Raw genomic sequence first — 16692 nt, forward strand, 5'->3', positions numbered from 1 at the left:
GCGATGCAAACGCGGTACAAATGCGATGCATTAGCTAATCGTCTACATTTACACACACGCGCGATGTTAACGCGATGCAAACACGGTACAACGCGATGCATTAGCTAATCGTCTACAATTTACACACACGCGCGATTTTTAGCAGCTATGTAAACGCGATGCAAACGCGGTACAAACGCGATGCCTTAGCTAATCGTCTACATTTACACACACGCGCGATTTTTAGCAGCGATCTAAACGCGATGCAAACGCGGTACAAACGCAATGCAGTGGCTAATCGTCTACTTTTACACACACGCGCGATTTTAAGCAGCGATACAAATAGGCGACTGCATCGCTACACTTGTGATTTATAAGCGATAGCATCGATGCAATCGCGCGTTTGTATCGATGCAATCGCCTATAAATCGCAAGCACAGCGATTTAACTACCTCCGTGGCCGAACGGTTACCATACTGAACTGCCACGCAAGAGGTCCCGGGTTCGATTCCCGTACCGGGAGAAATATTTGTATGGCCTACATTTATTTCTCTCGTGAGTTTGGGTGTAATTTGTTGTTGTCTATGTGTGTGTCCATGGTATCCGTGATGCAGGATATCCCTAGTGCGGGGCCTTTGAATGTTAAAAAACAAATTTTGCACCGTCGCCCTATGCAGTCACTTCTAGAGCGATATATTTAAATCTTTTATTAGATATGTATATTATTTCAGTATGAAGTAAATTCTTGTGATGCAATCTACAGGAAAACACATCTGAAATCCTCAACTTTAAACAACATTATAAGCAATAAAACATTTTGAATAGGGTTCAATTGAACACTAAAGGCGTAGGCGCCTTTAAATTAGATGCTTATAAAAGCGTTGAGTATATTTAGTATATACATATAAATTATTTAGGTTATATATTCTTAATATTATATAGCATGTATGAAAATTAACAGAGGCGCGGTTGCTGCGCCACAGACTCGCTACTATTAATTTGCATATATACAATATTTAGGATAGCGATGGCCTATTATTACTAAAAAAATATCTAATTAATCGACAATTGCACTATCCTTTACAAATTCAGTAATTACTAGTTAAATTTTCGGTGACTATAAAAATGGTCCTACGGAATATAAAAAATCGATCCTATTACTAATTTATTAATATTCAGTCCTATTACTATTAAGATATTTGATCAACAATTAAAAATTATTATAGTAGATTAGCACTCACAACTTGCTTTTTAATTAATTGTAGATACATGTCGTTTATTGTGTATATTTATTGATTTCATACCTTTTTGTTATTTTGTATGTTTTGTTTTGAGTTTTTTTTGTCTTCTTTCTTTCTTTAGCTATTTGTTGTTTCATATTATTGTGTGTGCTTGTGGTAAGTCAATAAACGTATTCTACCTATCTATCTATCTAACCATTTCGACTCACAATCGATTTGATCAACAATCATAAAGTGAAGTGTTAACTAATTGATACCAACAATCGAATTATTGCGATTATTTTTAGCAACTATCGCCCATCGCTAATCTAGAGGCGTACGCGCGGCTGCCGCACCACAGTCGCGCCCCCTACCGCGCTTTTATAAGCGTCTTATTTGAAGGCGCCCTAATACACATTCGTGAGGCATATTCTCATGAAAATAATGAGTAATCGTAAATGTATTCTTTATTATAAAGAAATACAAATGTTATTTACAATATTTAGTTTAACATATCGTATAAAAACATGTCATACAGGTACGCAGTTGTTTAATAAGATTATGTTTAAAATTTGTAATTTTGTTTCACGATTTTGCGCCTCGTATGTAACAAATTTTGAATATCTGTTGGCATGTTACTCTAGAAGCGTGTAAATTGCGCTTTAAATGACTTTGTAAGGACGATTAACAAGCCATTATATTTTAGTGTCTAGTATTAATAACTAAGTCATTTATTAGTAAGTATAAGTTTACATAAATAAATGTCAAATTATGTGTAGGTATCATTGACTTATAAATAAATGGACGACGGGTCTAATACAAAAACCACGAAAAGAATGTCCCAAGTCAACCTATTTTAACGTAGTGACATGTCAAGGAATATGAAAAAGCTAAAACGTTGAATTTAAATTGTAATGTCATCGCAGTACTGTCTAATTTTGCTTGCTTCGCTGTCAGTCGAACAAACGAAGACTAGAGCGTGAATGACGCTCTGTATACGATTTTAACGCCCTATAAGTTCGGACACTTTTTGGCGCGGACCCGACGTCCATATAATTGTAAGTCAATGGTAGGTATACATAAATGTCAGAGTAAGACCATAAAGGAGCCGTTGAGGGAAACACTTTTGTCACCGAAAGAAAAAACTATGGACGTGTCAAGTCTCGATTACTATTAGAACCTCTGTCGTCAAAGCTCACACATTAATATTTAAAACACTTTCTTACACACTATGTTAATGATGATTGGTAAAGTTTAAACCATATTAATTATTTATTTATTTTTAAATTGCGTAGTTTCTAATTTAAAAAGAAATAAATAATTGATATAAAGACCGAGCACTCAGAAAAAATTCCTTGTGCTTGTTGTCGTGTCTTCGTATTTGGTTTTTCAACGACTTTTTAGCGCCACATATGAAAGTTTTATCACCCAGTTAGATACCTTTACAGCTACCAGCCCTGGCGAGAGATGTCGCTATTCGCTGAATTTCAAAGTTTTATTGAATTGATATTCAATTTAAACTTGACTTTATTTGGTATATCGTTGTAAGTTCAATACTTATTATTGAAAGTTACGACGTTGTTATGATTTTATATTGAAATTTCAATTAATGTGCTGCCATCTAGCGGTCAGCTGAACGACGAGGAATTTGAGAAGTTTACTTAGTTCTCCAAAAACAGGTTTTATATTGTAGCAATACAAGGTTTACTTTCGTTTTTGTAACAAAATAAAGTTACGATAAACGGGAAATTAAAAATTTATTAAAATTAAATAAATTTGACGTAATTAGGATATGAAACACCATCATAGATCCAAGTACGACAATTATTTTTGCACTCCAAAGTAGCAAAATAAGGCATTTTTCTACGATTTTCAAGTTTCGTCTACAATTTTTATTTTTTTACGTTTATGCTAATCAGGCTATTTTGAAAATAACATAGTCATTGCGATACCGACCCATTATAACCGATAATGTTCATAAAGGCGACATTAAAGTTTAGGAACAATTATACTTACAACTTTCAATGTAAATAGGACATGACTGTATGTCCATGGGGTAGAGTTGGAATTCCATCTGGCAAGCGATGATTGCGTGCATTCTGGCGGAATATCTCACTGTCTGGTTGCGATATAAAGTCACAGACGAAAATTTGTGAGTTAGCTCCGCGATTTCTGAAAAATAATATACATTGGGTATATTATGTATATTGCATTTGTTTGTAGAGTAAAATTACGTTCGCGATCTTCAGCGTAGTTACGCTTAAAATACTTTTTAAATTATTTCCGTGTAACGAGGCAAATATAAAAAATACTGCGAGCGTAGTTACATCGAAGTTCCGTGTCGTAAGTTCGGCTTAGTAATGGTTTGTCCCGAAACTAAGGGTGCTTTTCCACTGGCGAGGCGCGACGAGGCGAGATCAGAATTAATATCTCGCCAGAGTATTTCCACTAAAAATTCCTATTAATCGTGTTTCCGTTGTAGAGTTAATAAATACTCTATGTAGGGAGAAATACACTCCAATGTTTACATCAACGAACATTTCAATTCTCACCTGCCACATCCCCGTTAATCCTGGCCATTTCCACTGAAAATGAGCTAGGAGAGAATTAAAATTTGGCCATACAAATTTCAATCCTCGTCTCGTCTCGCCTCGCTGGTGGAAAAGCACCTTAAGGGACCAAGTGTTGCATCGCATTATAATATAATTTTTGCAGCTGAAACGGAAACCGCAACTTTTTTGATTAAATTTTCTATCCAGCTGTGTTGCTAAGTAACTACATAGTTAATAAGATTTAGTGTACAGCGTAATTTTTTTCATTCTATGGCATGATCATACAATTACAATATAATAAGACAAGTATTGCTATGGACAGGCGTGTCGCTTAGCGCCCGGTTCACGACTTGTTCGTAACTTGGTATTATAAAAAAAAACTTCTGTTTGCGCTTTGCTCAGAGCATACGGTTATCACATTATTATAAATAAATAAATGAATATTTTTGTTGTACCTACTGGTTGTATAAGGTTTTCACAGTATTGTAGTCGTAATAAATAAAAAAGAATACTAAGAAATAAAAATTGTAGACGGGGTTCTTTTCTTCCTTGATGACGTCATCAAATTGAGTAAAAAAACTTCCAGCCCAAGGTCGGGTTTTATTTCCAAAAGTTCATGCAAGGTGCCAAGTTAATTTTAACCGGCGAGGGCGGTACTACAGGTACAAATGCAAAAAGATATAACAGTAACTATCAGATAGGTCCAGGCAGTCGTTCCCACAAGGACTCAACTCCTAAATACGTATCAATAGTACTGATGTTTCTCCCATATAAATAAAATTCGGTTCAAGTAGTCACCATCCGAGGGAAAATCTAAACACCGCGATGCAGGAAAAAAAAAGTCTAGAGAAAGTAAAATTTTTAGAGAACTATCTGACAAACAACGTTGATTAGTAAAGTCACAGATTACAGAACATGTAAAGTCTATGATATAAAATAGGGTTGTTACAAAATGTTTAATTGTTAATTTCACATACTGCTTGGTTCAGAGGCTGATGTTTCCTTTTAGGCTTGTCAGGGCATGTGTACACCGCTCTCATATATCGCACATAACAACTAACTTTTATTATCTCAAAACGGCTCTATATTAATATTACTTTAATATTAGCGACAGTGTGATCCTGTCACTTTGAAATTAAATCGCATGTGAAAGAAACATGAATATAGCGAAATTTTGGAGATAAATTATTAATATGACGCAATTTTGAGATAAAATATGATACTACGCAACTTTTGAGATAATACTATGTTAGTTGTCAAGTGCGACATATAGATAGCCACAATTTGCTAAATTTGAATAATAGTACTTCTATTATTATAACTAGTATTAAAACTACCATACCTTTAACTTATTACATTCATCTTTTTTTCGAGCTCTATTGAAATAACCTATCTTAAATGCAATTTGATATTTTTATACTAGCATCGCAGATTAGTATCTCGATTGCAACAAAAACACAACAACAAACGCGTATACTGTTTTGAAGCCATATTTTAAACACCGAGCGAACACTTTAATTCTACAATGAACGTGCGTGTGACAACCCGCGGTATGCAACGCGACTTCACCGCGAGATTATGCGAATGTGTGCGTCCGTACACGCGTGCGGCGAGCGTGCTAACATACAAGCCACAATGCTATGTTTGTTTGGAGTTACACTACTTGTCTTATTATATATACCATGAAGATACAACTTTGTATTACGGACTTTTCAAAATTAGTGTAAAAAAAAAAAGGAAGTTGAATACTAAGTGGTTATGACAGCTTTTTCACGCTTGTAAGTGGTTCCCATAGAAAAGTTCTCCATATTGATACATACAATTCAAAACTTTACCTATATCTGTGATTAAAATATCCGAGAGCAACTCTGGCATTGCTTAGACGCTTGTTCGAAAGTGCAATTTAAAATTTGTATAAAACACTACGTAGAATTTCTTGGTGAATTTCAGCTTAACGAAATTGTACGATGTTTTAGCAAATTGGTTTCCGTTCAATGAAATGTAGATTTAGTGTTTACTAACCTCGTGATGTTCACCGAAGCTGAGCGAAATTCAACAAAATGAGTTACATAGTCACAAATACTAAACAGTGAAAAATTGCAATTTCTTTTGTGGAATAAAAATGTGCGAGCATATCATTTTGTTTTCATTGAACAAAGTGAAAACTGTAGAAAAAATTAACTAGAACAGTGTAGTTTTGCATCGGATTCAAATTAATTGGCAATACGTGGACCATATTTTCCAAATTTGTTATAAATAATAATAGTTAATGATATTTCAAGTCTTTGTTAGGAGCAACACCGTAAGTTTATATGGGTCCTGTTATATGGCCAAGCTTCACATTGAGAAAACTCAAGAAGGCTGTTTTTCGGGGAAAAGTTGTCGTTACCTCTAACGGTGGTCTGTGATTTTACAGATGTCCTTGCATGGCCGACAGTCATTGACAGACACACACCGGTCACGCCCTTTCATATTAATAATTAACCAATAACATTATGACAATCCATCGCTGGACTCGTCTATATAGGTGGAGTAGGAGGTGATCAGTGAAAACACGGAAGTGGGCAGCGGCCTTTGCAAGCTTGTGCAAGTTTACTCGCGATGTAGCTCGACCGTGTAGACGAGCCTTTTGTCTTTTATCAAAGATTGTAACGGCATGAATAAAAGAGTGTAATTAGAAAACTATGGTATCTGCCTAACCCGTTGGAAGAGTGGCTGACGATATGATGTTTTTATTTTCAATCATAATTAGATGTCCATAACGTAAACAAACGGGTTAACAGAACAAAAAAAATACATTTTATTTATTTTATCTTTATTCAGACAACGGGGTCCATAAAGTGGTTAGTAACAGTTTTCTTAGTGGCTATGTTAGTACAAGAAAAAACATGAACAGAAATAATACTAAATACTATAATATTATTTATAAAATATGTAATGGTGTTTGTCAGCAAATTCTTTTGTTAATTGTCAATGTCAATTGTTCTAAAACTTAGAACAATTAACTTTTGGCAATATGTTTTCAATATATATTTTTACTTAATTTCGTGAAATACAATAATTATAATAGAATGTTGAAAATCGTAAATAATTTTACGACACTGATAACACATTCGAGATCAAAAACATTTTGTGTGCCGCCATTTTATTGTGTCATTCAGCACGAATGACATCTATGACACGTTTGATACGATTCTCGAACTCGAATGTTTTCTTATCTCCGTAGTGCGTTTGTTAGATTATTGTGTGTTGTTGTTAGTTTTTGTTTATTGGTCATTTTTTTAATTAGATAATTAAAATTGTAGAATATGAGAATCTACACCTTTTCCAATTCCGTTAAAAATAGAAGGTTCAGCACACGCGCTATCACCCTTTGACAATGACATTTCATAACATTTCTTTGTTTACATTTTGGACATCTAATTATGTTTCGTACTATAATAATATATTGGATGGTTACGATGTACTGCCTAAAAAGACTTGGCTTTATGTGTCATTTATTTTATACAATGAGTCCGATACATTATGTTTAAAACATGGTACTAGAATTTCGGTTGTTTGCAAGTGAAATATAACAAAATTGTGTGAAAGATTTTCACTTTGTAGCAACATTCAAACCAAGTTAAACATTTAAATTGTGTTGACAGTGCAAAACAAATAATTGCAAGAGTCGCTTAATGATTTCCTACGAATTCATAGCCTTAGACACTTCCAATACTGGTTTTGTGCAGACTTTTGAAGACCAGTGTATTAAAAGTTTTAATACTGGACATTTAGAATTACGAAGACTAGAATTAAACTTGGTCTGAAAGAAGCAATTATTGGTGCAGGAAACCTATATGGGCTATGAAATTTTTACTACCGGGCGACGGATTCATATTGTTCCTACCAGGTGATTGATGGCGGTAGAACATAGCTCCTCCTAAAATTGAAAAAAGGTTTAGTTTTATGAATTTTCGAAGATTTTGGGGTTATTCACTAAATGATTTTTCACTTTAGTTATAAGTTTCTTAGCACGGTATGCCTTTATGAAGATGTAGTAAGTGTGATTTGTCCGAAATAAACTAAGTGACAACGGTAACGCCGTAAAAAATCGAGAAGATAGTCGTCGACGGTAGAAGGGGGTGGACAGGACATAGTCCATGAATCACAGCCAGGCCACACTTTTTATTATTCTTTTGAATATACAATAGATAAATTATACTAAAGCCGATTTTACATGTCCACACATATATTATATAGATAGACCACCACAGTTGTTTACTTACACCGTTCTCTTTTTTTAAAATATCAAGCGATAGGACGAACAAGACGTGCGCCTAGTGGTAAGCCACATGTCTTTCCATGATAGCTGCAGTACCGCTCAGAGCTTTAAATCGCAAAGATCTGAGGGGCACTGGTACTGCACTTATCACCCTGAGACATACGTTGACAATTTGTGCCTACAGCACCCTTACTCTTAAAAACCGGAACGCAGTGACGCTCAAGTTACTGCTTGGCGGCAGAAATTGGTAAGGTAATACTATATATATAGTTGGAAGGAATGCTTATTGATTATAAGCCCTCCTTCCAAGTAACATCGGACCGTGTCGGGTAACTTTAATAATTCTGAACCACCGCAATTAATAGACAACAGCGCCACCTTCGTTGCAACCTTACCCCATTTGAGCCTTCAAACTAACGTGTTTTCTTCTCCTTAGACATCCTTAGACAACCTGCTAAATTGTCTCGATCTATGATATTTTTAAAGTTGTCATCTATCGCGAGCCAGCCCGCCATCGTGATAAAATATCGAGAAAATAATTTGAAGTCATACCACTGTAAGAAACCTATAACTATATTATAGCAGTAGAGCTCCTTGTGAAAGAGTTCGTCCAGGGTTGTACTGCCACCTCACCTATTTCTGCCGCTAAGCAGTAATGTCAGCATTACTGTGTTCCGGTTTTGAAGGGTAAGGATGTTGGTGAAATTACAGGCGCATGGGACTTGTTAACTTATGTCTCAGGGCGACGGGCGGAGTGGTAGTGCCCTTCAGATCTTTGCTATTTAAAGCTCTGAGTGGCAATTTAACTGATATGGACAGGCGTGTAGCTTACCATCAGGCGCATGACTTATTCGTCCCGGCAGAAACAGTTTTTTTTTTAATTGGTCCTGTTAGATGTATCCCTGTAGTCCTCATGGAAATGGAAATTCCATAATTTGAGATCAGGTGTGCTATGGTGTACCCTTGAGCATATAACCAGAAATGGAGACGAAATGTCATTTAATTTGTTTGAAAACTTTTCTGCCATATCATTACTATGACAACTGCGCTCGGATTGACCAGCACAAATTCGAAACAATTAACGGGTGTTGTCAATGGGTGTCGTTAATTGTTTCACTTTAACTTGAGCTTTGCCATAATGGGCGAAAATTGCAAAATTACATATTTAATATTTAATTACCGACGAAATTTGATTCCGTTTGTTTTGTAATTAGACGTTTTGCTGTTTTTACCCACACCACCGAATGGAACAGCACGCCTTTGTTAGAGATACTATCTTTATTACAATAAATACAGATTTTTGGAATATACGGAGACGTACACACAGTTCAGTTGTTGGCGCTGTCTATATTTCAGTGCAAACGAGAGTTAATATTTATAAGTGATGTATCATTGATGAGTTACCAGGACTATATGGCACTTATTTCGACTCTATTTCTGGTCATATACTCGATGGGTGTACCAGAATCTCACGTCATTAAATATTAGAAAAATTGAACGACTTTCACGTGGCAATGTTAACTTGTTACATGTCAATTCAAAATATTACATAATTCAAATGGCTGTCTGCTAAACTGTTTTTATTTGAGAATGACGTTTTTGTAGCAATAATTACTGAGAATTCGCTTCAGTCTCAAGCAAAAAACATTGTAATAATGTTAACAATTAGCTGCATCTAACTTACAATTCACGATTTAGAAGCGGGTCTCAAATTTTGCCGATTAGTAGGAGTAAATAAACTTGATTTTTGAAATTTTAACGAAGCCAAATCAATTTATGTGATAATAATATGTAAATTTTGTTGGTAGTGGTGCTGGTCGGCAAGACTACAGTGTGTAAGACAATGATTGGCAAAAAAAAGGTAAACGGTGCAAATGCGAGTTACTTGAAACTGCAAACATAAATAAACCTAACAACCACAATGTAATAGATATAATTTTGTTTAATTTTAAAATGTGACCGCAATTAATTACCTTTCTTACACAAAAATTCATACAAATCTTAAAACATGTAGGTACGAAGTTAATATCAATTCTGGTCGATTAAAATATATAAAGTATCTAGTACATTTTTCCTACTATATTAATGTTGCCCACATATAAATTAAAATTTGTCTAAGTGCCATCATATTCTGATATACCTATAGTTTAACATATTGCATTATATATGTAATTATATTCTTAACACTAAAGGGAGGATGCAACCGTAGTGTTTGGTACAGAAATGTTATTAGCGCTGAGCTTGGGTGAACAAAACTTTCTTTGTTTATCGAGTTCTTAAGTTTTCGCGGTTATTACTTAAGTTTCGATTGGTTGATTAACTAGTATCGTGATACGTCCGGAGCTTTGTCATAAGAAATTCCATCCACACCCCTGGCGTTTATATAAATGTTTGGCAAAATTGCTTTCGACACAGTTTTAATTCATAGAAAATTTATTATCTATTTTTTTTTAGATGTAAATCGCGTATAAAAAAGGAATAGGTTCTCAATTCGACTGTATGTTTTTTTTGTATGTATGTTACGCGATAACTCCGGTATTTGTGAACCAATTTTCATGATTCTTTTTTGTTGGAAAGAGGGTACCTCCATAGTGGTCCCATTTCATTTTGAAGAAAATCATCCACCTCTAAGGGTGGCTGATGACGCATGAACATTAATTTTTATAAATAGCGCCTAAATTTTACTTAAAGAGCAATTATTTTAATGGTTGGTTTTGCTATTCTCATATTCAAAGCGTTATTCTCTCTCAATATACTTTGAGTAGTGAGAACCTATTTTTATTATCTCTTGTGTCAAGTCCTGTATAGTGGCGAACTAGGGGATATTTCAATAAAACTTGGCAAATAGATGTAATTCCACATACTTGGAGATCGGTTTTTTAGTTAGTACTCTGTACTGAGATTATTTAGGACTCTGTACTGACATTATTCTTACAAACCAACATTTCCGGGCCGTTTACAGGTCCCATGGTCACGGCTGCCTGAGATCATAAAGTCATCAACCAGTTATGTCTGATATTAATGCTTCAAAAAGGGTTGAAATTTCTTTTTTCAAACAAACCTTTACGGACTTTTTAATTCAGATGGTCATAGTCATAAACAGATGCCTGTGAATTATTAATTTATGAACGAATGAGTGAAATATTCTTTATTGCACATTAAAATTACAATGACAACACAGAATAGTAATATAAATTTATGGAATTTATCATGAAGTGTATGAGGTTTCTTTGAGTCTCCTTAGACAATTCTGGTCTTCAATAGATTTACAACTTAAGAATTGTCAGAGTGGGTGAACGCCTGGTGAGCCAGGTCTAGTTTACCTAGTCCGGACTCCAGTCTCTAACAAATGCTTTTATTTACAACTTGTAGGGCGCCTTCAAATTAGACGCTTATAAAAGCGCTACAGCAGCGCCGCTACAATACACTACTACAATATTTAGAAGCGCAGCTACGGCGCCACAGTTGCGCTACGCGCGCGATTCTGAATATTGTACGAAAATTAGTAGCGGTACACCACGGACACTCCATACAACAGTCGAAAGTTATTTACTTACTACTACTACATACAGCAAGGCGCTATCTGCACTAGCGCAAATGTGTGCGTGAAGTGACAGGGTAACCCATCACTTTCTCGTACAATTACGTTACGTGGTCAGAGCGGCAACATAGCGAAAGTTGTAACGAATCTAACGAATCTGTTTCTGACATATTTAATTCTATTGATAGAATCCTAATAATTACACATGTTCAGTAGGTATTTATATCGATACTATATTATATTTTTCATTAATTCACTAACTAGAGTTATATTGAAGGTTTATTTAAAAAATCTAAAGTAATTATTAATACACAGATCGAACACTCGGAAAAAAATCTTTCGATCCGGCCGGATTCGAACCGACGTGTTCTGGCATACCGTGTCAGACGCTATACCAACTAAGCCACGGAACGAACCAGCGGACCTCACGAATTTTCTATGTGCTTGTTGTCGTGTCTTTGTATTTGGTTTTTCTTATAATATTTGTAATAATAATTATAACAAACTAGTGCGGTAATTTCACAAAAAAAAATTGAATATCAATTCAATAAAAATTTGAAATCAAAAGTACTTAAAATGTTATATTTTGGACCGGCACTTTTAGATAGGGTAACCAAGGTATTTGAAATTGCAGGTCTAAGTTTATCATTACCCAGTTTATAATTGGATATATTCACTACGTAATATTTATCGGCTATACAAATTGAAAATTCGCGAACTCTTGTTTACTAGCTCGCTTGTTTGCTTATAGCATCTCATAATATTGATACAATAAATCTGTATTATATATTACTCTGCACTAAATAAATGAAGAATGAATGAATGAATTTAATGTAATATTTGAATTTGTGTTTTAGTAAATTCATTCCTGTGAATTATATAATTACTTCCATCCAAAGGTTGCCTGGCAGAAATCGCTTAAAGCGATAAGACCACCCATTGTACCACCAGTTGTAATTGTATTGTATTTGTTTCCTTTTTTGGTGTATTTACCGTGGCGCAGGTGAAAAGGTGTTGGTGATCACCAGTTCGCCATGGTAGTTTAATGGGAGAATGATAGACGAGTCGTGGGTTGGTAAATGACTGTATATTAATGTATGAACTGATTATAACTGTGGTATATTTTCTTGAGCTACTTATTTATACTAATTTGGTACGTGTGTCTTATGCTGATTCACAAGGCATGGTTGTTACTTTTGCTTGCACTGAAACGTGCCTGAATGTCGGAAGAGGGTTAGACATTCTGGCACGTCTGTGGCTGCTACAGTGTACAATAAAGAATTTTTGTACTGTATTTATTGTATTGTATTGCATGAAGAAAATCACAACTGAATGAGTCTCAGACATTAATTTTTTTCATCTTTATTTCATCTTTCGGTAAACGAAAGAAACTCCTCTCTTCATGCCGTTTATATGATGATGATAAACAGACGCACAGGACAATTTACGACCATTATAAATAGTAAAGTACAGTGATGTTATATATTAACGTACAAGTTGCGTAATGAATAAATGAAAACGATATTCAAATACCAAAGCCGTCTTAGTGCGAAAACGGCTCGCCGACAGTCTTGTTGCCATTCAGTCAATGTGAGGGGCGTGGTGCGGTATCTAAAGTAAAGGAGGGGAGTGTCCATTTTCGTTACTTTTTTGTCCTTAAGATTTCAAAAAAAGGAGGAGGTTCTAAATTCGTCTGTATGTTTTTTACTTTATTTTGTTTGTATGTTACGCGATAACTCCGCCAATTGTGAACCAATTTTGATGATTCTTTTTTTGTTGGAAAGAAGGTATCTCAGATGTGGTCCCATTTACATTTCAAGAAAATATTCCACCTCTAAGGGTGGGAAACTAGGGGATGAATGACTTTTGAGGTCGGTTTTTTTAACCGGAGGTTAGGTTATTTAATGTAATATTTGCATTTGTGTTTCAGTAAAAAATCATGATAATCATTATATAACATAATGTCTAATATTAATACAAACCACACTATTTTATAACTATAATTTCAAAATTATTCATTTAACAACCTTGTTTTTAATTTACCAAAAAAACCGACCTCAAAAGTACCTGGATTTACATCTATATGCCATGTTTTATTGAAATATCCCCTAGTTCGCCACTATACAGGACTTGACACAGGAGATAATAAAAATCGGTTGTCACTCATTGTCACTACTCAAAGTATATTAAGAGAAAAACGCCTTGAATTGGAGAATAGCAAAACCAACCATTAAAATAATTAGTCCTTAAGTAAAATTTTGGCGCTATTCATAAAAATGAATGTCTATGCGTGATCAGCCACCCTTATAGGTGGATGATTTTCTTCAAAATGAAATGGGACTACTATGGAGGTACCCTCTTTCCAACAAAAAAAGAATCATGAAAATCGGTTCACAAATACCGGAGTTATCGCGTAACATATATACAAAAAAAACTTCCAGTCGGATTGAGAACCTCCTCCTTTTTTGAAGTCGGTTACAAATAGTTATTTTTGATACAAGTGCAGAAAGTTATTCATTATTCACGAGTCTCGAGGCTTCTTGGCCCGAGCCAGGGGGAGGGTCAAAGGCGCAATTTAAACAAATAAGATGTTTGTAACTAAATATAAGTTTCAATGACGAATGACTTACGTCACAAAGCACATAAATATTAAATAAATATACAACCTCTTTAGTTCTATGTTTAAGACTTGAAACAACAGTAAATAAAAAAAACGGAAATGTAAAAACCAATAGTGCAAAAAATCCAAATTTCGGCACGATTTGTAGTACGAAAAATACCACGTTTTGAGCAACTGTATTAAAAAACATATTTCAATGTACGAGTAATGTAACAACATTAATTATGAAACCAAAACAGCCGCAATGTTAGTTATAATACTGTTATTTCTTCATCATTGTTATCTTAAACCTTAATTGGAGTTGTTACTAGAGATTGGAAGGGGCATATATTTAAATATCATATCGATACTTCGGGGAAGACAGGACGTAAACGACAAAACACAAATTTTACAGAAGGAGTAAAAATTTTAAAAAGTTTTCGATCGTAACTTTTGTATTTTTGTAACTATATTTAAGCGAAAAAGTGAGGTAGCTTATATTTAATAGTACTTCAATACAGTTTAGTCTAAGTGTAAGCAACAGCTCTCTTTCAAATCAAATCAAATCATTTATTTCTTTGTGATACACCGATTATAAAGTTGTTTCAAGAATTAATTTTGAATCACTGTGATCCGCTTTATGGTATACAAAGTTTTCTTAGTTTTAGTAATTCTCATGCAGTAATTTGTAATAATATTATAATCATGCAGTCCAATTAATGCAACCTAATACTAATGAGACATAATAACAATAGTAAAATAATAATAAAAAACAAATTTAATAATATGAAATGTTAATTTTATAAGAAATCTTCAATATTATAGAATGTCCTATCATTTAGGTAATTAAATAATAATTTCTTAAATTCTGCACAATCGTTGCAATTCCTAATTTCAAGTGGAAGTTTGTTTTATACCTTCGTAGCCATTACTATTACACTCTTTTGAAGTAGAGCAGTTTTACATGATCTACTTTTCAGTTGATGAGAACGGCGGGCTCGTGTGACGAATTCAAATAAACGAAGATGACGCTTTACGAAAAGTTAAATTTCAAATATATATAAGCGTAGAGTCAGTATTTTCAAATTTTTTAAATGTGGTTGACAGCTATGTGTGTTTTTCAAGGCGCGTATAGCGCTTTGAATATGCGTTCAATGTGCGGTACATTTCCCCAAAAAATGATTCCATACCTAAGGTTGGTTGCTACATAACCATGATAGGCGGTCACTAAAGCGTTTAAATTTACTATTTTCGATAGCCTAAACAATGCATAAGAAAACTTTAGTATCTTACTACATACATATTCTAAGTGTTTGCCACTTTAGATTATTATCTATATATAAACCTAAGAACTTTACTGTTATTGTTTCACGGACCTCCTTGCTTTCATAGACCACTCTAGTTTGCATAGGTGTATTGTATCTTTGTTTAAAGTTCATACCTTTAGTTTTGTCAAGATTTATAACTAGATCATTATATTTCAGCCATTCAATAATAGAGTTCAAACTTGTATTTATATTTGTTTGTATTGTCAATCATCCGCAAATAATATCATAAGGTCGTTAATTGATTTAGGAATGTCATTTATGTATATTAAGAATAGCAATGGTCCCAATACGCTACCGTGAGGTACTCCTTGACTTACTATTCTCTGTAATGATGCATAAAACTTCTCAATATTCGATGCAGAACATCCTTTATTAATTTGTGTTGACTGAAGTCTATTTTTAAGGATTTTATTAGGTCCTGGGCATTGCCTCTTACGCCTTGTCAAATCTAATCCCTTTAATAGGGCTACACGCACTTTCTTGCTTTACTTTTTGTTCTATCATGTCTCCCTTCTTTATCTCATAAGCTTTTCCCTCGTCTTTTAATTTATTATTATTTTTTAGTTTATTTATTGATTTCGTTTATTCATTCTTCCGAATTTTGATTTTCTTACTTCATTTTCTCTTTTTTGTGCGAAAGAACCAATTGAACCTGATTCGCAGGTCCAGTCATCAGAATTCACTCCAGAAAAATCAATTGCCTTCTCGTTTGATAAAAAATCTAGACTTAAAACTTTTTCAAAGTTGAAGTTATATATTCGTCTTTTATTAACATTTTTGAGGTTTTCGATTTTTTTGATTGGATTGTTTAAAGATATGACTAATTACTGGTTAAAAGGCTCAGTTTAGGTACAGGTGGCAGACCAACATCACTGACCATTCAACAAGTCAAATTTCAACAGTCTTCAGCATAAAAATTTCCAAGCATTTCCACAAGTCGAACATACTTCAATGTTCGACTTGTGGCGGAGAGTGCTATGTTTTGGTTGATGTGGCGTTGTGAAACGGTTGACGGTTTAAAAGCTACAGGCTAGAGTATCGAAATGTGATGCAGAGTGCGAAGTTACAGGAGTTGCGGCGTAGATTTTAATTAGTGAACGGTTTAAAGTTTCTGGACTCGGGGTTACAGCTGTGTGACGTAGATTTTGGCGGGCGACAGTGACTTGAGCTTGAGTATAGACAGACGGTAAGTAAGAAGCCTCTGGATAC

General features: G+C 34.4%; 1 protein-coding gene across 1 annotated transcript in view; it reads right to left on the reverse strand.

Annotated features, from left to right (window-relative positions):
* The window catches only part of LOC113235218 (glycine receptor subunit alpha-4), a 109991-nt gene that overhangs the window by 25369 nt on the left and 67930 nt on the right, over positions 1 to 16692 (reverse strand). Inside the window, exon 5 of the mRNA XM_026470845.1 lies at positions 3216 to 3371. Within this exon, the coding sequence (XP_026326630.1) occupies positions 3216 to 3371 (156 nt within the window). The remainder of the gene's footprint in view (positions 1 to 3215; positions 3372 to 16692) is intronic.

This window comes from Hyposmocoma kahamanoa, unplaced genomic scaffold, assembly GCF_003589595.1.
Source record: "Hyposmocoma kahamanoa isolate Upper Pololo Valley unplaced genomic scaffold, ASM358959v1 87, whole genome shotgun sequence".
Classification (NCBI taxonomy): Eukaryota; Metazoa; Arthropoda; class Insecta; order Lepidoptera; family Cosmopterigidae; genus Hyposmocoma; species Hyposmocoma kahamanoa.